Source organism: Brienomyrus brachyistius, chromosome 10, assembly GCF_023856365.1.
Source record: "Brienomyrus brachyistius isolate T26 chromosome 10, BBRACH_0.4, whole genome shotgun sequence".
NCBI lineage: Eukaryota > Metazoa > Chordata > Actinopteri > Osteoglossiformes > Mormyridae > Brienomyrus > Brienomyrus brachyistius.
In genome coordinates, this window is record NC_064542.1 from 20,411,597 (window position 1) to 20,436,749 (window position 25,153).

The 25,153-nt window shown below is 46.1% G+C and overlaps 2 protein-coding genes and 1 non-coding gene across 5 annotated transcripts; all 3 read right to left on the bottom strand.

Moving 5' to 3' along the window:
- Window positions 1–456: 456 nt before the first annotated feature.
- Window positions 457–14,234, bottom strand: LOC125750226 (protein FAM53C-like). 2 transcript variants are annotated; one of them, XM_049027689.1, is made up of 4 exons: window positions 14,118–14,234; window positions 13,929–13,983; window positions 7,284–8,059; window positions 457–1,572 (listed from the first exon to the last, which is right to left on the bottom strand). In XM_049027689.1, the coding sequence occupies exons 1-4, from the start codon at window positions 14,193–14,195 to the stop codon at window positions 1,303–1,305; spliced, it is 1,179 nt and encodes a 392-aa protein (XP_048883646.1). In that variant the 5' UTR covers window positions 14,196–14,234; the 3' UTR covers window positions 457–1,302. The 2 variants fall into 2 exon arrangements, with proteins under 2 accessions (XP_048883646.1, XP_048883647.1); XM_049027690.1 differs by lacking the exons at window positions 13,929–13,983; window positions 14,118–14,234 and adding an exon at window positions 8,153–9,028.
- A 4,815-nt stretch (window positions 14,235–19,049) lies between these two features.
- Window positions 19,050–22,383, bottom strand: slbp2 (stem-loop binding protein 2). 2 transcript variants are annotated; one of them, XM_049027694.1, is made up of 8 exons: window positions 22,215–22,383; window positions 21,668–21,787; window positions 21,478–21,555; window positions 20,926–21,009; window positions 20,456–20,602; window positions 19,941–20,129; window positions 19,722–19,863; window positions 19,050–19,582 (listed from the first exon to the last, which is right to left on the bottom strand). In XM_049027694.1, the coding sequence occupies exons 1-8, from the start codon at window positions 22,259–22,261 to the stop codon at window positions 19,400–19,402; spliced, it is 990 nt and encodes a 329-aa protein (XP_048883651.1). In that variant the 5' UTR covers window positions 22,262–22,383; the 3' UTR covers window positions 19,050–19,399. The 2 variants fall into 2 exon arrangements, with proteins under 2 accessions (XP_048883651.1, XP_048883650.1); XM_049027693.1 differs by having other exon boundaries at window positions 21,650–21,787; window positions 22,215–22,373.
- A 607-nt stretch (window positions 22,384–22,990) lies between these two features.
- On the bottom strand, window positions 22,991–23,063 carry trnav-aac (transfer RNA valine (anticodon AAC)). The gene has a single exon. It is a non-coding gene; the product is annotated as a tRNA-Val (tRNA).
- Window positions 23,064–25,153: the final 2,090 nt, after the last annotated feature.

The window sequence follows — 25,153 nt, forward strand, 5'->3', positions numbered from 1 at the left end:
TTCTTTGACGACTCTTTCTGAGCGAAATAATTAAAAGGCCGCAAGTCCTTCCTTCTAGAAATGAAGTAATTCAGTCAGTTAGCTTCTAAACGTTTGATTGCCAAGTTGGCTTGCCTGTAATTGTAAATACCTACGTGTTGTATTGCTATACCTTTGAGGTTGTTAAAAAGGTTTTCCAGGAAGGATCCTAACTGTTTACAATTCAGAAACACATTAACGTGATCTGGTAATGGTTTACTTGACCATTTGGTGCATGCCCATTTGTGCCAACTTAGCAGTGACATGCTGACACACACCAGCACAGTATGAACCTTCAAGCACATTCCAGTCAATTTTAATCCTGTTTCATATATTGTATTTCCAACAGACAGGTATTTTGGGGAGGTGTAACACCTGGGGGTCCTCATTGCAAACTATGATGGTACAAACACACAAAGAATCTTTGTACACCAACTGTTTCTTGTAAAATTAATCTCTAATAAACTTTATTTGTACACAAATTGTATAAGAGGAAATTGCCTTCTTGTAACATACAATACAAATCCTCTCTGACAGGTTACTGCCCACAAGCTAAACTGGTCTCTTTATACACAAACTTATTTTTTTAAACTAACGATCACTGTACAATATTACATTGTGCCCTACAGAATGACTGCAGTTTAAACATTGCTTACAGCACTGTATTCAAACATTTTTGTATCCTTTCCAGAGTCAAAATTTTAATTGTAGACGTCAGAAATAAACACCACAGAAGTAAAACGAGAGCAAAATGACTAAACTTTCATAACAGCTACACATTTTCCTTTGAAATCTGGCTTTTTTGTGTTAAGGCTTATGCTGATTCAAATTCATTTCATCAGGTAGTAGGATAGCAGAAAATGTGCATTGTAGTACTGCGTTTTTGCCAAAACAAAGCTGTCAATTCATTAAAGAAAAAGAGGTGGATGAAAGGAGCTGAAAAACCAGGGGTTGGCTGATGAAAACTGCGCCAGTCTGCCAGGGTAACCATTGTTCTGCTGAAGAGCATCTTGCCAAGTGGCCAAAGCAGGCTCGCTCTCGGGGAGAAGTGGCAGATGTTGTTGGACCTCCTCTTCATTAGCGCTTAGTGGGACTTTCAGCAGCTGGCCTCACATTTTGGAATGTATTTTGCTGGAAGGACAGTGTCCATGGCTACCTGCATTAATTAATATTATATTAGCCTAATCTGTTTTGTGATTATAGAGCCCAGTCTGAGTTCCCTGGGAGGGCAGCTGTGTTCCTGAGAGCCTCTCCCAGAGGGCACTGGATGCCATCACTTAACTCTTAATTCTCCTCTATGAGGGTCAAATCGAGTTCTGTGCAGTCTCTCTCAAAGACACTGTGCTGTCCTCCTTCGCTATCAATCTTCCTTTGACCTTCCTCCTCCTCCTCCTCACTTTCACTGAGGGGCCCAATGCTTGTCCTGCCCAGTCCGTCTGCTGGTGAAAATGACCCCCTGAAGTCACCCAAGACAGGCTCTGGATTTATGCAGACAACCCCTCCGCAGCCAGACATGGTCCGGTCCAAACAGCTTAGGGGGTCTCCACTCCGAGTCTATGGGAAATGGGGGGGGGAGACAAAAAAAAATTTAATAAGTCATTCCATCGGTCATAATGATAACATGTATACAACCTAGAAATGAAATCATCATACTGGAATGCTGAAATATAGAATTTTAAAAATGGGATATTTCACCCAGTGAAAAGACGAGTTTGAGCTCTGAGACTCTAAAAAACCATCCTTGAACACAGCTTAAACTAAATCGCTGTGTTGATAAAAAGAAAAAAACTTCTGTAAAATGATCACTTAAAGCAACTTGAACGGGTTCAGTACTATTGTATCAGCAAGCCAAAGTGTGTCGTTCCATTGTTAGCTTTTCCAAGTACACTGTTCAACTAAACGTGTGAAACAAATGTGTGAAGCCCACAGCTTCCGAGGTGTGGATACAAAAGGTGACGGATGGAAGATGAATACCGGAAGTGTTAAAACGAAGGCTTGGAGAGCATCAGAAAGGAGATGCAGGGAAAGGCTGTTTGACCGAAGCATTCTATGGGCCAGAAGTCCTCCGATGGGTAAAAAGAGAGGCAGGGCAGTATACAAGTATTCTTTTAGAATTAGGCACTCATCTTACTTTGTTACGTATCTTTCCACCATTATAAAATTGAAGAAAAAAAAACCTGCATGTTGGGTTTTGTGCATGTAAAAGGTCCCAGTAACTGTCAAAATAGTTAAGGATAAAGTTCCCATATCACTGTTCTATACCAAATCTGAATGTTTGGTTGAACTTCAAATATAAGAATAAATATATAAGAATGTCAAATCCTCATACCTGATTAAAACAGGAAAAAGTTTCAAAGGACAACCAAAGGCAGAGATTTAGGTGACAGAGACCTATAACTAATTAGTACAAAAATGGGGATAATTGAGTGTTTAATTCAATTTAGTGGCAGGCATTCACAATTAACAAAAAAGAAAAACTCAGATCTGAAGTCTAGGACAGTCCTGGGAGATAGACGGCCCTGCATATAGGGTTACTAGGACCAGGGACAGCTGGCAGGCCCCAAAGTCGACAGATCCATCGGACCGGCACACTCCCAGCTTCTCAGCTCACACTTGACAGAAATATTTCTTGGCACATGCCCACGTGACTCCCGGATTACGGCCCCCCCACCCACTGTGCTGCTGCTCACAGGCGCGTAGGGGCACTGCTCCGAAAGACGGTTTTTGTCACAACCCCTCGAAAAACAGGCGCCTAAAATCCCACCAGCTCGTGTCCTTCCCAGCGGTGCGACCTACATAATGAACAAAAAAGCCCCAGCGTCACATTGCCGAATACTCGCCCCCCCCCACCACACACACACCTGCCGCCATGGAGAGCGGCCGAGGGACCGGACCCGGGAACAAAGGCCAGCGACTTAGAGGAAACTTGAGTAAGTATTGCAGACGCCCAGCACGAGGCGGGAGATCGACGCGCGCATTCAGCGCGTGCAGCTGTATGCAAAGCGCATGCAAATACACGTCCGCGAGCACGCGCCGCCGCCCTGCTGCCTGTAACCTGCCCATCACTCCCGCAGCAAGCCACGCGTATCCGAGAATTCAGAATTTGAATTCTCTCCCACGCAGACCTGAATAATTACATATGTATGGTTAATTTATTATGACGAAAAAAAAAACAAAATACTTAAAAGCAAAACTTTAAATTTACGTAAGTAGCCTTTTTCATAAACAAGTGCATCAATAGCAAATAACGTTGGCTGATTGTTCTGCTTGAGCAATTTCAAAACAGGGGACTGAGCTGCTTAATTTACATTGTTCCAAAGTCAGCAATTTCCCCCTTTTTATACATTTTTATACAACGTTTCTTAAACCAGCACTAAGCAATACGCAACACGTGTCTAAAAGCGAGTTCGCCAAGCTAAATCTGTCGAATGGATCTGTGAGGTAGATAGACTTGACTTAAGCCGGGCTATTAATTAGAAAGACTGGGCTTGCAGTGTTGAGGTATGACGGGTTTATTTCCTTCGCTTGGGCGAGGGGAAGGAAAAAGTGCATGACTTCAAAAAATAACGCTTCCTTTTTTTTCAGAAATGCAGGCTCATGAACAAAACGGAAAGATACTACACATTATGCCGACAACAGCAACAATAAGATAATATTTACCCCTCCCCCTCCAGGGATTTTTTTCATTGTCCAACATCATTACATAAATAACTCCCAGCATAATGCCCCCAAAATAAATATTAAGTGTACCTATAGTACAAATGTCAGGGGTATAATCATTTGGCTCTAGATGAGCTTCTGCACTTTCCAACTAATGTGCTGTGGAATCTCCCCTCCCCTTTATTTTGTACTATCTTGTCAGTTATGGTAAAACCCAAGGAGAGCTTAGTCCGCCCAGCACCATGGCCGCCCTTCACCTGCTCCTCCCAGACTGCCCTGAAGCGGCCCTCTGTTAAACTGTGACACCCGCACTATCAGCTTAGGGCTTACAGCAGCACAGACCTGTGTGAAGATCTTGCCTACGTGATCTGGGAGGGGCACAAAGGCCTCCAAGGGCGGAGGGCACAGTCAGTACTTTTCCACATGAAGAGGCGACGGTTCAAGGCCTTTCTCAGGAATACGCAGACCTTTAACATCATTTGGCACACCCAGCTGTGAACTTCCTGGAGTGTGTAGTTGGGAGGGGATACAAGTCACATCAGGTTTGCTTTACATAAAATTAAACAAAATCTATGCAAAATGAGGGCAAAGTCTGAGTTAGCGTGACAGGTTATTGGGCACTATCATTGCCTGCACAGCACATATACAAGGCCTGGCCCCAGACATCCGCACAGCAACGCCATCAGACGGGACAGTCCGACAACAGCACTGCAATGCTGGAGCTGGAAATGACGTCTCTCAACTTTGCACATACAATCACCATAGCAACATGACCACAGTAGTGGTTGGACAGTACTGTGTGTACGACCAATTTAGTGCAACACAAATAAGATATGATTGCTAATAAACAGTGTATTACTACAGCCGTCACTTCTGTTGATAAAGGACGCAGCCATCTTGAATTCTGAGGTCAGGATTGTAGAGGTTCCTCTAACTCTCCGAGATGGAACTCCAACTTCAGGCTGCAGTCCAGTTGAAATTTCTTTCTAGGGACTCGGAAATTCCATCTTCTCAGTTCAAAAGGAACGCACCATCGCATCCAGGGAATGGCTACAGGTCACAGAAACCAGCCGAACACAACAAACCTGACCCTAATCTACTTAGGGAGGCTCAGCCTGACCATAAAGAGCCAAAGAAGGGGTCATGGAGACATATCCACATTTGGAGCAGATATTAATAGAAATTACAGCTTTCAACCTACAATTCTCACTCAGTTGCCTTATATGGCACTGCAGCGTGGGACAGGCCATCAAGGAAGTCTGGCCAGGGTTAGGGGGGACCCCACAATCGATGGAATCTGTGCAACTAGGCATGTATGTTTAGCTTAATTAATCAGATAAAGGCTTTAAAATATGATAAACAAAGGAAAAACAAACTAAAGGCTGAACAAGGGCAACTCACATTAATCATCATCTAAACAGCAGTTACACCCAACACCCAAGTAACTCCCAGGCCCTGTTAAACCCTCAGTCCCAAAAGCACAGAAACCCCCCCCCCTCCCCAACCCCTGTGAGGCCCACCAGCATGCCGCGCGGAGCTCGAGTGCGAGGAGGGTGGACGCACGCAAACAAAAGGACCGCATCGCTGGAGAGCTGCCGCATGCCTCCCTGCAGAACGTTAAGCAGGACATGGACATTGACTACCTGCTGCAGACAATGGCTAATTCTCCCAGGGGACCGCGGGGCTGAGTCATACTGACGGTACTCCAGCTGCTTTCGGCAACAAGGGAGCCAAAAAAATGGACTAACCCTTTCTCTAACTCAGGGTTTCCCAATCCGGTCCTCGGGAACCCACAGATTCTCCATGTTTTTGCTCCCTCCTTCTCCCTGCCAGAAAGCACAAATGTGGACTGTCTGGGAGGAAGCAAAAATGTGCACTGCTTCTGTACATTGTAGTGTAATGCTGGCAGCTGCAGTTAACATTCCTACACTGCTAGTCTGGTTAGTATATCAATCTGCTGTCCTGGCACCTACCCCCCAGGACGCACGGCCACACCAGCAAAAGGCTCCGTGCATGCACCCGCCCCCCCACCAACACCTCTGTTCTGCCTATTTATTTATTCCTCCTCCTGACACTGTTTATGGGACAGTTGAAGGCGGAGGTCTAACCTGCCGGAGGTCGTAAGAAAAGAAAAATGAGAAATATTAGTGAGGAAGAGGCTGACAGGAGGAGAGCAAGGGGACGATGACACTGCACAAGAGAGCTGGCCAGTCGGGGGGGGGGAACTATGGCTTTCATGGGAGACGGACTTGCAGAAGCACAAGTGTCCGGGCAGGAAGATGAGCTGGCCTCTCTTTCAATGGCGGGGTGGGGGGGCATGCATCTTGCAGCACCTCCCCGCACCCGGCCTCGGCTAACGACCCCAATTTAAACACTCCCATCTGCTGAGCCAAGGTCTGTTCTGAAGGGGGGAGTGGGGGGGGGTGTGTGGGGGTGGAGTTCCAAATCCAAAGCCAGTGAGATGCAAAAGGAAGACCGAGCATGAGGGAGTGAGCGTGCTTACCCCCCCCCCCACAAACACACACACACATGACGACCTTAACCCCCACCCAGCCCTAACCATAACCATAAGTATCCAAACAAAATACGAAAAACTTTTAGCATTTTATTTTTTTTTCTTGTTTTGTCTTTGTGGGGACCTGAAAAATGGCCCTCACAATGTCTAAATAACAGGATTTTATTACATTGTGGGGGACATTTGGTCGCCAGAATGTAATATATACATAACCCTCACATTTGGTGCACTTCTGTCCCTTAAGCACCCCACCAAACGATCTAGGCTTGTATTCAGTAGAGAAGTGGAATGGAGACGGGGGCGGCAGTGGGGGGTTTGGGGCACTGCAGGAAACAGGGAATGTTCTGGAACTCTGAGAAGAGCCCATTGTTAATACAGTCTCAGGTGGCTGTTTCAGACCGACCAACCCCCCCCCCCACCCCAATCACCAACCAGCTCTCTTGCCCCAGTATGAAATTCAACACACATTCAATCAAGTTCTAAGATGGCGTGCAGACGGAGGCAGGCGGCAATTAAAGCACCCCTGTGAGGGGCAGGGCGGCCATTTCGTGTGCCGTGCGGCTCCGGGGCCCCAGGCCGCTCTGCCATCATCCTCACGCCTCTCATGAACACCAACACGTATGCAACAGCTTTCCCACAGGACAGCACTGCTCCCTCGCTCTCTGACAGAAATAGCACATCGAGAGTGAGTAATAAGAGGAAGCAAACGGCTGGGGTGGGGGGGTTCTTTTCACTTTTGAGCTCTGAATGGATTACATCACAAGGCCTGCCGGTTTGGCCACCTTCCCCATGTGTGAGCTTAACGCTGACGCTCCACACAGCGGCTTCTGACACGTCACAGCCTCTACAGCCACAGTGACAGCAAGCTGGAGGGGACTCACGCAGCAGCGCCTCCTTCTGGGGGTGTGGGGGACCTTACATACTGTTACAGCGAGAGAGAGAACAAAGGCCACACCGGGTCATGTGCTCAGGCCTCCAAAGGCCACAGTCAGCAGACGGGGGGGGGGAAGCACAACGGGAAATTCAGACGCATCACCCCTCTTTGGAAAGCACCCGGAATCCACATGGAGATGGGAAAGGACGCACTCACCTGCGTCATCTTGCTGAAGTCGAGCCCAGGCCGCGCGCAGGGCAGCGTGTCGGGGTCGTGCCGGCGCTTGAGGCCAGGCTTGCGGAGGTCGCATGGCTGCGAGTGGCAACGAGGCAGTCGGGCAGGCAGGGGACGTCGGGAGGACGAGGGTGTACTGCAGGCTGAGGAGGGCGAGGGGGGTGCGGCGGCGGCGTAGGGCGGCCCGGCGGGCGGGTAGGGTGGGGGCAGGAAGCGTGCGGCCGCCTCCCGGATGTGCACAGGGGACAGGGAGAAGCGGCGCTGCGGGGGGGCCGGCACGCTCAGCGGCGACGGCGAGCAGCAGCAGCAGGTGGCAGAGTCCCAGGGGAAGCTCCAGGACAGTGGCGAGTCCGGCGACAGTGCCAGGCTGAAGAAGGTGGGACTGGACGAGGAACGCAGTGAGGGCACCAGGGGGGCCCCGGGCACACGCAGGGGGCATGACCCGCTGCCGCCACCCCCGCTGTGGCAGCGCCGCTTCACCGGCGTCCACACCTTGGAGGCGCTGGGACGCCAGGCAGAGCGGCATCGTGATAGGTCCTCGGGCACCGACAGCGAGCGGCAGTGGCGTTTGGGGGGTGGCGGGGGTGCACCCGCGAAGCAGAGGTCTGTCACGGACGTGCTGGGGACCAGGAGACGACGGAGCGCGTCGCCCTGCGGGAGGCCGGCCCAGGGGGGCTCTGGGGGGGCCGGGCCAGAGGAGGGGCTCAGCACGTCCTGCACGGTGGGCTGGGAGGGGGGGCACACTTGCCAGCTGCTCTCTGCATAGGAAAAGAAAAGAAAAACATTTTTTAAATAATGGAGGGAATTCACTGCCCAGAATGCTGGACGTGTCACAGCAGCACACACACAACCTGAGGCACTGCGGCATGGCACGGGTGGGGAGTCACCAGGCATCACTGAGTGCCACCACACAAACACGTCACTACACGCTCCGGTAGCCCCTCAGATTCGACGGGAACAGCATGACAGGGAAATGAGGGAGCATGAGAAAATGTCACACGCAAGCATTATCCAAACAGGCACAAAACGCTCCCATCACAGCAGAATGCAGACTCCAACCATCTCACAGAGAGGCACAAATCGGGGACATCGAGGAGTGAGACGAGCGGCAGCAACCACCGCCCAGCCAAACCCAGGCCCGTGAGAGGCGCAGATAAACATATCGAGGGGAGCAGAACCCCAGCTCTCTGACGGGAGGGGCCTCAGAACAGGGACAGTGCCGCAGACCATTTGGAGGCTGCTTTGCCATCACCAGAGAGACCCCGGCAAAGGAACCACAGCTCTGGAGCAAGCTATTTCACGGGTGGGGGAGTGGGGGGGTTCTTTGGCTCATTCCATGGGGTTGAACCGCTTTCACACATGAACTCCGAACATCCGAGGATCGCTTACAGACATTTTCCGGAGTTGCCCTTTCACACGTGGCACACAACCCAAGATGGTTCATGGCAGATGCATTCACACCTACGAGAAATACTGGTGTAGATAAGAGGCGGTGCTTAGGTAGAGCACACAGGAGGCAGGATATTATGCAAAAAGCAAGCAAGCTACGGCAATCACATCGTGTTGTTCACAGCTTTATGGACAGAAGCTCCTGAATTTCATCATGTCTCCGCTTAGCCGGGCTCATTGTGGTCTTCTTCATGTAAATGGCCTTTCTTCACCCACGGATGTTTGCATTCTTCCGTTTTCGTGCCAGTGCCACGATAAGAACGTCAACACACGCCGACGGTGAATTCTCATTCATACATGGGAGTCAACTGGAAATTACCCGGACTTTGTCCTAGGGACCTAACTGTGTAAAGTCCGTTTAATGTCTGACATGACTATTTGGACATTTGTGTTCACACACACACACACACACACACACACAGCCCCTCCAGGTAATGTCTAGAAAAGTTCAGCGTGGCTGTGCCCCCCTGAAAAGGAACAGAGAGAGTACATCCCACACATACACCGGCAGGGTTCAGGACCTTGTAAATGCCTAACACACACACGCACGCACACACACCAGAAATTGGCTCTCTTAAATATGGGTGGGAGGACAGGACAGGCAACACATGCACACGCCGACGGCCGCAGAAGCCTGACCGCATCAAAGCGTGAATGTGATGGGACTCGCCAACTGTTACATCAGCACTTTTGCAGCGTTGTTCATGCAAACGGCATCAATCCGGCGTAGGTGTGAAGTAAGGAGCAGAACAGAAGTCTTATGAGTGCAACTGTCCGGGCTGACATCTATGTATAAATAAAACACGCTTCCTTCAGACTTTGACATCCCGGACGCTTACGATAACTAGTAACTTACAGATTCCTGAACAGGGAACAATGCATAATAAATGGAACATTCTACGGGGAAAAACTATTTCCCATGACAGCAAGTAGTTAGGAGGTAAGAATACGTATAATGTCCCAATTCTGAAACTGATCGTTTTTAAAAAAATCTTCTCCACCATCAAACATATTCTGATCAGGCAAGGCGTACTGACTAAATGTGACAGTTTTCCCACACATATATTCCAGAAACCTATCGTATTACTATTATTATCCAGAAATTATGGCTTCCTTTTGCCTCATTCCATCTCAGGGCAGTCAGAGCAAAAAAATTCCTAGGGCCATGGGTCTTACAGATGCAGATTCCACGCACACACACACACACACACACACACACACACACACACACACACACACACACACACACACACACACACACACACACCCTGCCATTGCCACACTGGCCTGCACGTTTGCTGCAGCAGAGATCACCATGCAAACAAGCTACAATGTCAGCTATGAGTCATTAGTCCCCAGAAAGCACACGTGTCAATAACAGGTAGCGATTCAGTTTTTCCGCCAGCTTGACACATGCACACCGACTAGGTGCTCCGGGCAGGAGGGACGAACACGAATACAACACATTTCACAGAGCTTTTATAAGCGCCTGTGGGCCATTAAAACACGAGATGGATATTACTGTGAACTTTTTAAAATGAATGAATGAATGCACCCCACAAACAAAATCTAGATATCACAGGCAACTCAAGTAAATGGACATGTGCCAATCAATCGGCCAGGGATATGAATCGGCTGATTTTCAGCGTGCTTGGCCCGCACCAGAGACTAGCCTCATGTATTTCTGATACCGAACCGGCCCGTTGCACCTCACAGCCGCACGCTAACTTGTCATTAGCATGGAAGTTCTACACTGCGAGTGAAGACGACACAAAGTTTGCAATTTGTAATACATGCAAAATCAAAGTAAACCATGGGGGGACCACCACGAAACTCAGGTGAAGCGTTGGAGGTAAACGTTAAATTGATTATTAAACATAAACTAGAAAATCTTGAAATGCAATAAATCAGTAAAATTGCAAAAGCTAGCTAAGGTTTTATCCTATGACAAAGTAAAAATGTTTTACTGAAATTTTAATCCCCTGCGCTATGATGTCCGTACAGTACGAAGGCATGAAAAAGCCTGATCTTAATCTCATTTACTAGTGATGTAGGAATCGTTTGGGCATAACATGCGATATTGGCATTAAAATTACACTGCACCTATTATTATTTGGAAGAGTATAGTCCACTTCAGTCTTATTTGGAGATTTCTAACCTTGGACTTTTGTTTAAGACGAGAAAAAAAAGGTTGGTGTTGTTATCTGGTGAATTTAAACAAAAGACACAAGTAACTGACATTTGTTTGATTTAAACCTGTTGCACCTGCTCTTGTTTGGTAAAGTAAAATATGTCCGTTTAAATTGGTTGTACAGCAGCTCATTGTCAGGTCATTGTTATTTGTACCTCTTTCTAGTCACAGAGCATCTTATTTCGAGATCCTGCAGCTTAATGCAGGTTGGGGGATATTGCAAAGATTAACGAAATTCTTGCATTATGAAAATAACATTTTGCAATGAAGAAAAGGTGACATTTTGTTTGGATATGATGTCAATTATAATTCTTAGATAGAAAGTCAGAATTGGTAAAAATCGGTATTGGCAGGTCACATTTGCAAAAAAAATTCATTGCAATTGACCAAGAAAACTAACAATATGTACTATATAATATTTCATACACAGATGAAGCAACTAAAGGACACAGTTTCAGTTTAGTAAACCCCACTAAAATCGAACCATGTCACCTCCCCATGAACAGACTGTCCACCGCTTATGATTCGGTTCCTTTCCCAGGAGGTGGCCGCCCTAACAGCACTGATATGAATCCTCGCATCACTGCTGAGCAAATATCTCCTTTAATAACTGCTGCCGGTGGAAATGTCAGGCTCACATTACTGCAAATCGCTCACTTCCCTCCCCAGTTGTGCAGTGGACTGCAGCGTGCATCCAGCAAAATGCAAGGACAGAGCTCGGCTTTCTCTGCTCCAAACGCTTCGAGTCCTCCCACACGTCAGCTAACTGCCTCACACCTCCTTCCGGCAACCTGGCGCTACCTCCACCAGCCGTGGTGAGGCCAGGCATGCTTTCTAAACCCACGTAACGTTAATCACCACTCTGCAGCAGGGCAATGTCGGCCATCAGGGGTACGGGAAACGATACAGGTCAAGGTGCTGAAAGTCACAGGGACAGTCAAGGGGTTCCGGCAACAGCTCGTAAGTTTGCAACATCACGCAAGGCTGTTGTCGTGTGCGTTCAATACGCCTGCATTCTTATTCACACATTTATACAGTCTATATTATAGCAATCAGGTTACTGCACCTCCACACAATCTGAGGGGGATAGAACTGGTTCACTAGTACATTTAAAATAGAACCTTAACAGATCAAGTATTATTTTTTAATTGAGGACAGTGGCTTTTGTGTTGTCCGGATGGTTAGCTGGTAAACTAGGCAACAGAAATAGCCGAAAAACAAAAACATAGCTGCTACTAGAAATCTAAATTAACTGCACTTTAGACAATTTTAGTAAAAGTACGATTTGTTTTTTTTTAAAAAAAAAACGGTAACTAATCTGCTTCAAGGTCACTGTAATCTGTGTGTAGCCAAGGATTGCAAATAACATTAAAATGAAGCAAATCCAGAAATATACCTCTGGAAAAGGGCTAACACACCCTTCGTCTTTACAAATTTTTTTTTATTATTTCCGTTAAAGCTTTCACCCGCGACCCGATAGGATAAGCGGTTTGGAAAATGGATGGATGGAAAGCTTTCAGAATCTCCACGAGGTAAAACCGGCGACCAAAGCATGGGCATACACTGAGGAACTGTGAGAAGAGACACAGAGATGATACAGTCACATCCTGTTGTATAAGCAGGCTGCAAGCCAGTGACGTCATCATGTAACAGCAGCAAACATACGCTCGGCTTCAGCCACCCAAACGAGCATGTTAAAAGGGAGACAGACAAACCACCGACGGCCTGAAACGAAGCACGACCACGATAACCGACCTGCCATAGCGAAACTGCCATAACGGATGAATTTCTGTGCTATAAATGATGAGCCATAGGAATTTCAAAACTTCTTCTTCATACACTGGTAACCTACAGGGAGTTAATAGACGCTCATGCTTGTGGCATTAACCACCATCTAAACTAGCTGGCATCCCACTGAGTGAACCAGATGCAAAAGAAGCTACATGAAGTACCAAGTATTTGCATAGGGCTGTCAGTTAACTTAAAAGATAACTGATGTAAGCACAGGGGTAATTTCCCAATACTAGCAGCATCATGTCATTACCAATGACAATGATATCAAGAGGTATGAAGAGGACGGTTCTACCACTTTGATGGCTGACTGCATATCAAGACAGATATAACGTAATGCAGAAATTCAGGGGAATCAGGGGTCTGACATCACGGTCATCCAGCACGCATGAGCAGCTACGCTCACCACACTGAAATGGGTTAGTTACTGCCATGCACAGGTACTTATTCTCAGGAAGTCAGAGAGACCTTGGCAAACCTTTACAAGATCCTGGATGGCAAACAAAAACAGGAACTGATCGCATCTGAATTCAAATGGGACGATTGGTTTTACTGATATTCATTTGGTTTCTCATCAGCTGCTACATATACAGACCTTCACATCACCCTCTTATTTAAAGGATTTGGCAATTAGCATATACTGAACAGATCCTACACATTGCATCCAGAACATGACCAAACCCAAAAAAAAAAATCAAATTCAACCCCTTTCTTCTGCTAATCAGGACCAGGGCACTGACAAGCCGATTATCTCAGAATAGAGGTCACAAGCAAATCGACGTCTAGGGCAAAGACACAATGGAGAGTCAGATGTCTAAAATAAGGACATCGATCTACTCCTTTTTGAAAGACATACACAGACATTAAATAGCTAATCTATTGAATGACGGTTCTAAAACAGCTAGAAATTAAGCTTCAAAGTCAGATTTGTTCACTTTGTTGCAGCAATGAAACACCAGTATGTCAGGTTTGCTCTTTCACACACATGAACCGGAGCAATGCAAACGTTTACAGAAATATCTGGAACATATTTCAAGCCCCTTGGAGCAGAGTAAGACACTTCTAAGGACCATTGCACAGTCAGAGACGACAGTCCTATTTACTAGGCGACTTCTCAGAAAGAGATATTAAAAGGACAGAAGTTCGGTGATGCTAAGAGATGAGGAATGATGACGGAGTGAATTTTTAGCTTTTACCTGGCATCAATCCATATGTGGACCAGATTCCAGGGCTGGGAGATTCAGGCACAGACTGGAAGAGAGGCGTGTTTAATGAGCAGGCGGCATGAGAGCTGAACAAAGCCTCCGGCAGCATATCTGACGCATCCAATGTTCCACGGGGCACATGCTCAGCATGCTTTCCACGTGACAATGCCGGCGCCTCACCAGGTTAAGGGAAAAAGCCCGGAAAGTGGGCTCATCTAAACTCTGCTTCTGAAGCTGTTCCGTGATGAGTGTCACCATGGCGAGTCACCTCTGGCCCGCCGAAGGGGGAGGGGGAGGCGGGGGGGGGGGGGGATGGGGCAGGGAGCGTCCGTCCGTCTGTCTGGCTGAGTCGCGAGCGCCACGCTGGATCCTCCAGCGGTCAGGCTACCCTGCCGGACCTCACTGAGATGCCATCATTGGACACCGCCTGAAAAGGACCCAGATTTGAAAGAGTGACTGCATGCAGAAGTAATCAAAATCTTCTAATGAAGAATAATAAAAAAAAAAACAACAACTTCTCCAGTAGTATAGGGGGTGGGGGTTAAATAAAAACAAAATAAAGAAATACAGCTGGAAAAAGAATTCCCTAAAGTGCTAGAACATCCTGATGAACCAAATAGGCACCATGCTGTATTCCACATTCGCATTTGGGTAGAGTATTGCAAAATCTCCCTCAAGTAAACAGCATAACTTTCAATAACTGGACCGTGAAACTTTTTATTTGTAATCTTAAGGTCCCAATGCCCCTCAATACCTAAAGCATAGACTGAACAGCACTCAACGAATCACAAATGGAATAGTCGTCAGACAAAAGTGTCTATTTGCTCTTCCACTCCACACAAGCTGCTTCGTCTCTGAACATCATGGACGGATTTAGCCGCCAATCAATGCTCACACGTCACACAGAGATTTTCATCCATCAGACAGTAATCTGCCCTAATTTAAGAAAGATAAAATCTGAGCTGTATTCAAGAGCCCCTCTCATACCTCCGTCAGGCAGAACGGAAGGTAGAGGGGTCTGCATGCAACTACCTCACTCAAACTCACCAACCCCCACCTGCAGACCGACGGGCCCACTGTCCCCAGAGTTAACTGCTTCCACATGTTAAGGCTTATTTCTTCACAGATTCCCATGCCTGTTATACTGTTCCTATTCCACTCACCTGATATCACATGGGACCCAGAGGGTAAAGGAAGCCTTTGAAAGGTTCACGTTAAAATCTGCAGGACGAAACAGGACCAAACACTACCTTCTTTACAATAAAATGCTCAACTACAGTCCTCACACACAGCACTCCTTATAGGTCACAGAGAAAAATGAAAATGGCAGCTTCCTTACTGCCTGCCTGGCATCAGTCAGACTCCACAACTGTTGCACCCTACAGTACACAGGCGCATTTTCTAAGTGTGGCTTAAGGGCACCAAATGCATGGACTCCTCTCGCACGCCTTTCACACACTTTCCTTACACGCTTCCAAGGTGCCACATAACCGGCTGTTCAGGCTATAATCAGCGCAGCGTATTCAGTCGAGCTCGCTTGAGTGTGACGATCCCTGAGGCTGAGTCCTGCTGTTGTGAGCGAGCACGTGCGGATACTGCACCCCCGGGTGAGCGTAATGGAGGACTAAGATGGGATGGGGGCTGAATGCAACTCATACCAGTGCTGCAGCTGAGACAAAAGGGAGGGGGGGGGGGGAGAGAGTTAAGGGGGGGGAAAAAAACTCCAGAGTAGGGCGAAGAGAAGCAGGACCCAGGAGAGCGTGGAGCGATATAAACATAGGAATTTCAGTGAGCAGAGGGAGAACAAGGTTTTAGCAGAGGGAGAACAAGGTTTTAGCAGAGTTCACGTCGAGCATGAAGACTACCGAAAGAAACTAAAATGGATCCCTTCCCAAATTCATTCTCAGTAAATACTCAGTCTGCATCAGCTATTTTAAAAAAAGTAATCATATCACACGCGACAAAAGGGATGGGAAAAATCTTTGCGACACCAGATCCCTTAACAGATTGGATGGGCCAGGAGAAGCTGGCTGGGGGGGCTTTTTTTGTAGGCTTTGGGATTTAAGAGAGGACAGGTCTTAACCTTTGCATAGCCTCCCTTTGGCTCCTCTGCAAGCTGTGAACAACACGCATGGCAAGGGCCCACAAAAGCATTTTGCACGCTCCCCCTCTCTCATCGAGTAGGACGGTTCTGGTTCCCGCACAGGCGAGCGGCGACAGGTGCCCATACGAGTATGCAAACTTACAGAACCTGCTGCAACAATGAGTTTGCAAACCAGCCGACCATCCACCCGACTCTGACGAAAAGCCAGGCCTGCGTATGCATGCATGCAAACAGTCACACGTGTACACGCGTACGTACACACACACACACACACACACACACACACACACACACACACAAAGAACTACTTTAAATGATACAACAACCCCAAAGAACAACTCCATAGAATTTCCCAGTTCTAGGATCGAGTGGCACTTCTAAATACAGAACAAATGCAACTCATCTCAGTCAGGACCACACCTACAGCAAAAGCTGCGGAACAGCAAGTTAAAATAAGCCGGTCAAAGCATTACCACGCATTTCAGAATGCAACAGGCGAGTTAAACACCCTCAAGCTGAACAGGAAGATCTTGAGTTCGCTTCTGCCTTTGTTCTGTGCTGGCTGGTTACGGAAAGCAGACGGAGCAACAATCAGCAATAAAACCGAGAGCTGCGGCTACTGCAAAACCACGTTCCAGCGAAACTGCGACTTTGTTCTGGTCAATCTGTCTCGACTCGAAAGCGAAGCACTGACTGAGTATATAAGGTCGTCATAATAAGGTTTCAATGATTGGAGTCATAACAAAATGCATGAGCTCACCGTTAAAATTATTTACATACCCTGTGTTTTAAATACTTATATTTATTATACTTTAAATATAAGCTTGCCTTCTGGACTCAGTCACTGGGAGACGCACCAATACATTACACCAGCAGTACTATTATGACAACGACATAAACTTTAGTGAGGGGGAAGTCGCTAAATGACTATAAGCATAACCTGTTGACGACCAGAGGGAACTACTGGATGAAGAAAGCTTAAGGTGCCGTCGCAATAACGTGGGTGGGGGGCCCCGGAGCGGCCCGAGCTCACCGTGCAGCCGCGGCCATTTAAAACGGGCCCGTTGCCTTGGCAACGAAGCAGCGCTTGCGATATGGAGCAGCTAGCATAACACCAGCAAACGCATTATCCCTAAAACATGCGAATCACTGTATACATACCAGCATTTTATAAAAGCAGAACGTCATGCTCCTTCACTGGCTAGCGAACCATGACAAATAGTTAAACTGGCGCTAATATGGAGCTATTTTTAGCCGACTGCCGTATCCTGTAGCTATACATATTCAATATTTATTTACTAGCGAGCAGTAGTGCAGCGCCAAGTAAATATTGTCTGAGAGATGTTATACGTAATCTAAGTAATTAATAAATATTCGCCATCGAGCAAGTTTAATTGCCAAATAGGAATGATTAACCAGCAGCGAAAGAGAAACCCCAAGTCCCGGAGCTGGTTTGCTACCCACTGCCTGATAGTTAGCAATCCAGCTACGAAATACACCACGGCCAGGAGAGTATCTGCCGGGTTAATGCCTTTTTCTTACAGCCTGGTCGCATAATGAAAGGAATACAGAGGGGGCTCCGCAAAGCGAAGCAAACTCGGAGGCCTTTATTTCAAAAGGAAAACAGTACTCATATTTTATATATATACAAGAGAGAGGACATGACTATAAATATGACATGGCATATCATCAACCACACAATGCACACAACGGGCATTAAGATGCACATCGATACATCCTTCAACAGCAAACTAACATGCAACAACGCTGCTAAAAAAACGCACACGTCAATGCGTGCAGTGTTGTCTACTTTGCTCACTACCTAGAATGCTAACATTAACTAGTTATCGGCCGTAAACGTGTGTTACCTGCCCAATGTGTCTCCTTAGCAACCAAGATCTGCACGGCGCAATCAATGGCCTTGCGCTAAGGATAAATACTCCGCGGGACAGACCAACTGTGAGGGGTGTCGCTACTCCCTTCTTCCGATTATGTGTTTACAGATGATCCAATATATCGTTATTACGCTATTATTCAAAAACATAAGTTTAATGATTTCCGTAATAAAGCGCTGATTGACATATGCTATACTAATTTATGTCCGAGGGGAAAAAGCTAATTTCGAATTTCCCCAAGACATTTTTTCAAGGTTCCGGAGAGGGGCCGGAAGTATGAACATAAGGGGCAACAAATGCATTGGCCATTTTCACATTAACATGATTATAGGCATAATATATGCTTCAAGAACAAACATTAAAAAAAAAAAAAAAAAAATTGCAATAAAAAATGTGGTCTGCAAAGAGATTGCCCATTGGGTATAACCAACATTAGCGGAATTATGGGCAATGTAGTTAGACATTAGGTTATTAGGTGCAGTCATGGCGATTAAATAGATCATTTTGTCTAGTTATAGAACCTTCCCAGTGCCGTGCACATTAAGAACCCTTTTCCTGGATCAAGGCTAGACGCATGCTATAAAACAAAATTCTTGCATACTGCTTAACAAGCGCGAAGATACATTTGATTTAAACTATGACAATAAAATAGTCTACCTTATCCCAACCAAAAAGCAATGCTGACCACCCAAGGGGGGGCGAGTTCTCCCATTACGGAACGGCGGTAAACTTCTTGCCTCCTTGCGGCCATTCTGAGCAGTGCATGACAAATCACCCTACCGCAATCCTCATCGACACCCCTGTGCTCCAAATCAACTCGACGCACCATTTACCAAACTGAATCACTCTAGATGTCACGAAAGTGCAGTTATTTGACAATTGCTTTGAGGAATATCTGTAGTCACAAGAGAAATTAAGTACAAGTCTTAAATGTACATGACACCAGCTACAGTTGAAGATTTTTTTTTTTTTATTAGTTTCACTTTACATCAGTACCTAACGTACAAAATGACAAACTGAAAATAAAACCCGCCCACCCACACCCCCCCCCCCCCCACAACACATACAAAGAACTTCAAAAATTGAGAAATAGGGACCAAGTGACAAGCAATGTGAGAATGGATGAAACAGTTTATCAAGCCAAAGTGTGATCTATGCAGTCACTGGAGACCAGGAGCGTAGGAGTCACACTGAACTGGAAAGGCATCAAATGACAGAACGAAGTGAGCATCGCATGTAGCCAGCCAAGTGGATGGAGAACTTTAAAATGCCGGTTGATATAGTGCAGCAGTGGATGAGACTGGCTTCAAACTCCAACAAGCCCTAAACCAACCATGTAGGACATGGTATGTCCATTGCGTGCAGAACCAAGATGTGCGCATATCCATGCAAAACAAACACGTTAAGAGAAACAAATCCTTCGTAGCTTATAGTAAAGGAACAGTGACTCGATGCCCTGCTCACTACAGTCTCCATGGCAGCTGGTCACCACAAGTGGGCCGCTCTGCCCGAGTGCACTGGGTACGGTCATTCTCCATGAGGAAGCGCAGCCAACCCAGCACGTTCTCTTCAGCTGAAAGCCGAGAGCTGAAAGAGTAAGCCAAGCTGGGCTGGGGGGGTGAAGACTGGAACACAGTAGTGTTGGCCTGGGGAAAGCAAAGAACTGAATTATGATAAATCAACGTATGACAAAACCTGCAAACCTGTGTGACTGGGAAGCAAAGGGATACATTTCGAGCTTGAAAGCCAGATCTGAGGGGAAGAATCACCCCCACATTTACATACCTGCATAGAGACCCAAGAACTGTCTGGAGAAATTTGGGCTGGAGGAGAGGACTGTAGCATGGACAGATCCTCAATGTTCTCTGATGCTTCCCGTTCTCTTCCCTCACACAGCTCAGCACCAATTTTATCCAGCAGATCTCCCCTGTGAGAGAGGCAGCACCCACGACGGTTCATCACCTCTTCATTGACACCAACGCGACCACCAAGGACAGGACTCACATTTGGTCCACTGGATCTTGCTTCTCTGCTCCCACCTCTGGCAAAGCATCAGGACAGGGTGCATCAGAGGGGGGGTCCCATTCATGAAGTGCTCGTCTCCATAGGCGTATCTGCATGTCCCAGGAACGCCGGCTATATTTGCGATATTTGTTAGGTGTGCGGGGGTGCAGTCCAGGGATGCGGAAACACCTGCAGGTACACGAAATCCACAGGCTTAAGCCCCATGAATTTCTCATGCAAGCAAAAAAAAAAAAATAAAAGGTACCATTGCAAATTTAAAACTTGCACGCCATTCTGATAACTGCTCTTGGATTCCTACTGCTTCTAGACCAAGTCCTACATAAATCGAATTTCTATACAACAAACTTATGAACACTGCCCAAGAAACACCTAATATAGGGGGGAGTGTGGAACCTATCCAATTCCCCTCAGAAACTGACTGCATCCTACCAAAATCTCCCAATACTCGTTTCAGATTCTTACTAATTACGGAGTATTTAAAATGTTCTTCATACTTGGGGACCTGCCGCAGGTAGTTCTGGTAACCAGCTGTGTTCTTTCCATAATGAATCTGCTTCTGTCGGCGCTTCAAGACAGACTCGTTGGTCTCACACCTGGAAGGATCCAGAGGTCGATACCACCAGCGCGTCTCAGACTGGGATCTGAGGGAACAGACATCAACATCTTCTACACAATGTAGGAAGTACTTACACAGTAGACATTCTTCTGGCCATGGCTAGATACAAATTTTGGCAGCTCTACCGTACTGATGAGATTGTGGTTAAGAAAAAAAAAAAAAAAAAAAAAAAAAAAAAAAAAAAAAAAAAAAACCACTACAGCTTAAGCAACTGGGGACTGATAACATTAATAGGAAGTGGGTTAAACCACCTACGCGGCATAGTTGCAGCATCACTGCCACCATTATTTGGACCACAACTAATAATGGACAAACCACCACAAGAACAGTCTCAGTCATGTGTCCGACCTCCTTATACCGTCCATGTCTTCCGTCCCCACAGCGACACTGGAGGTGGACAGTCGCAGTATGCAGCGCTCCAGGATTGAAGACCTGATTTAAGAGTATAAAACCAGATGTCAACACTAATCCAGCAACACACTTTATCCAGCACGTACTGGTGCATGATGGTGATCCAGCTGCTGGGTGGGGGGGGTGGAGACAGCAAGATTCCCAGGACAAAACAATCCAGTGCAAGTCAAAGTGGACGCAGGGCTGCCAACAGAAGCGACTCGCGCTTTGATTCCATGGCAAATCTATATCATTCCATTATAAACCTAAATTAGCTATATCAAAAGCTGTGAGGCACTGTGCAAACTACAGACTATTTACAAGTCTGTGCAGACTTGTCTTGAATTGATAATCTCACACCGGTCAGCTGACTGAAGCCGGCAACCCTGGAATGTACTTTAGTCAACGCAGGACAGTATGAGACAGATATGTTTGGGTCTGAGAGCCTTGGGAGCCAAGGACAGTACGAGAAAAGGCACAAGCTGAGAATTGGGGGCTCAGGAGAGTTACCTGCGAGGCTTCTGGACAAAAGCACCATTCGCGTCATCTGTGGTCACAGCAGAGAGAGGCGAGCTCGTCTCCAAGTTACTGCAGGTGAGAGAGGCGGGTTAAAGCAAAAAACGCCTGCAGTCACAGGACAGGGACTGCCCAGTCACAGTTTGCACATCATTTCCTGACCAACCTGACCAAGCTGTCGTACATGGAGCTACAGCCGGGGAGAAGCCAGGGTTCTGGGACACACATGTGGGGACTACTCAGGTTGAGCACGGTGTCCAAAGACATCTCTGTGAGACTAGGCCATGAGGGAATGGACCGACCACTGGAAGAGCAAAACATAAATAAGCTTGATTTAAAATGATTACTAGTTTGACAAAGTTTCATCAAATCACAACCAAGTCAAGAGGCCGCACATGAACTGAACCGTTCGTGCAGTAAATGAAACAAAAATTCGGCATGCCATTCCACAGTCGTATACTACAGCAAACGAGCTTAAACACAGACGTAAACGGCCCTCGATTACAAACAGCACACGCCCAGCGGTAATACACCCAAAGGATACTGGTGTAACCTAAGTGTGGCAAACTATCATTTTAACAAACCGAATAAAAGATGTTGCGGATGCCACTGTTAGTGTTTAACCGACGCAAATGAATTAGAAATCAGCACCATGCGAGGATGGGGGAGGGGTGTCTTTAAATGCATTTAATAAACAAATAAATTCATAAAGAAAGAAATAAAACACTGACCTCATCTCGAGCGGACTGGGCAGCGCACTGTCTGGGTGTGCTGTCATACCGTCTCCAGCTGCCGTCCCACAGGAAAAACTCCATTACTTCACAGGTGCCTTTAAATCGACCCCAGGTGAGGCGGCCGCCGCTCCTCCCCCTAGACGTGGGGGTGCAGCCCCACATAACCCGATCGGTTCAAGTGGAACGCTGGGGTGGCAAAAGGTGAACTCCAATCAGCATATTAAATAATTAGAATCAAATTATCGGTCACGTTTCGCCTTTGCGTCACGTTAACTAGTCGAGTATGGTAAATCCTTGACCTAGCTGTATAGTCTTCTCTTTCTGTTATATGAATTTTATTTAGATGTACTTCTTTTATTTTAAACGCACATGTATTTTTGATATACCTCTGGCGATACATTGTATAAACCTATTATATATTTGAAAATCCCTGTCTCTTTGATGTACATTGTTATTGTTAATGCTATGAACAATAAAAAAAATCAACGCACAGACATACAGGCTTAACCCCACCCGTAACACTTAATGAAAAATAACACATTGGTTTCCTGTACACACAAGATCGGCTTATATCACGTTGTTCTTGTTATTCTGTGCTTTATATGTAATTGCATCATATTTGCACGTAAATGACTTGACGAGATTGTTCTACGTGTGTAGTAATTGTACTAATCAAAACAGGACCCATGTGACACCCTAGGCATATGGTAAACAGCGTAATGAGTAATTAGATGCTATTCAGCGCTTACTTATGTTTGTCGTAAGAAAATTAGTGTTTCCGCCCGGTTTCGAACCGGGGACCTTTCGCGTGTTAGGCGAACGTGATAACCACTACACTACGGAAACTTCGATGGTGCGCGTGTTGTAGAAATTATTATTGAAAGTAAAATTGTTTCTGAGTTAGTGACTGTCATAATTATGACAGACCATGAAACATAGTTTTTATCCTATTTCCTCATGATTATGGAATAATTTTCTCTAAGAACAAATGTAATTTTCCTGTGACAACGGAATAACTATAAGGTTGAACAAACAGTCTAACATTAATTTATTGCAGCCACAGCATGTCATAGGTAGAATTATCCTGTTAGAAATGCAGATATATATTCGATCAGCACGTCACATATTTGTTTAATCAAGGCTTGACGCAGGCTGAAAAAGCTTTATGCCTTGCTGTAGAAAACATTAACATTAGTGTTAGTCAAGACAGTTACCAAGTTTTTTGCTTTAGAGGCACTGAGGTCTAAGCGAGCCGTGAAACGTTTGATTCAGGGATTTCGCAGGCATCCGTCTTTCTTTCGATGCAGTGATGAAGGGAAGGATATGAAAACTACCGACTAAATGAAACCATTATCACGAAAAAAAACTATGTTCGTTTTATCATGACAAAACGGCAAAAAATATACACAAACGTTTGGGGTCACTAGGAAATTTCATTGCTTTTGAAAAAAAGCAAGTTTTTTGTGCATTAAAATAACATCAGATTAGTCAGAAATACTGTGTAGACGTTGTTAATGTTGTAAATGACTATAATAGCTGGAAACAGCTGTTTTAATGGAATATCTACATATAGGTATACGGAGGCACATTATCAACAACAATTAGTCCTGTGTTCCAGTGGAATGTTTGCTAATACAAGTTTAACAATTAAAAATAAGTGATCATTAGAAAACCGTTTTGCATGTTAGTACATATGAAAATTGTGCTGCCTAAAGAAGCAATAAAACTGGCCTTCTTTGGACTGGTTGAGAACGTGGAGCATCAGCGATTGTGGATTTGATTACAAGCTCATCAGTCTATTCTTGTTCTGAGAAGTGACGGCTATTCCATGCGAGGAATAACCAGGAAACTGAAGATCTCGTGCAGTGCTCTGTATTACTGCTTTCACAGAGCAGCACAGACTGGCTCTAACCACAATAGAAGGAGGAGAAGGAGGCCCTAATGCACAGCTGAACGAGAAGATAAATATATTACAGTGTGTAGTTTGAGAAACAAACACCTGATAGGTCTTCAACTGGCAGCCTCCTTAAATACTATAGTACCCGCAAAAGACTTATCTCAATGTTAACAGTGAAAAGGGATGCTGGCCTTCTAGGTGGAATTGCAAAGAACAATCTGTATCTCAGAATGAACGATAAAAAGAAAAGACTGTGAAGGGCAAACACTGGACAGAAAAAGACTGGTGAAAAAGTTTGTGGTGTTCGGATCGCAAAAAAATAATGTTTTTGAGATGCAGATCAAATGAAAAGATGCTGGAGGAGTGCTTGACAACATCGGTCAAGCATGGTGGATGGTCTAGGGTTGCTTTGGTTATGGTAAAGTGGGAGATTTGTACCATTTTGGCCATGCCATACCCTGGGGACAGTGCTTAATTTGAGCCAATTTTGTCCTACAACTGGACAATGACCCAAACACAGCTCCAAACAAGAACCGACGAACTTGCAAGAACTTCTCAGGGAAGAAGCAGTCAGCTGGTATTCTGTGTTTAATGGAGGGACCAGCACAGTCACCGGATCTCAGCTGTTATGGGAGTAGCTTGACCGAATGGTGCCCATAAAGTCAATCCAACTTGTGGGAGATGCTTCAGGAAGCATGGGGTGAAATCTCATCGGATCACCTCAAGAAACCTACATCTAGGCCCCCCCCTTGATAGATTTTGGCATGAACTGGCCCATTGGAAAATGTCCTGAACTCTGCTTCAGTTATATGACAAGAGTTTTCATGTGTCATGACAGCCATTTTCTTTTGAACGACATCCAGACAAAATTAAATCAAGAAGTCGGCGAGAACAATCTGTCGCATACTTAGCTTGCGTTTTACTTCTTGCGCATGGAACTACAGCCGAGGAGAAGCCAGGGTTCTGGGACACACAGGTGGGGGCTGCTCTGGTTGAGCACTACATCCAAAGACATCTCTGTGAGACTAGGCCATGAGGG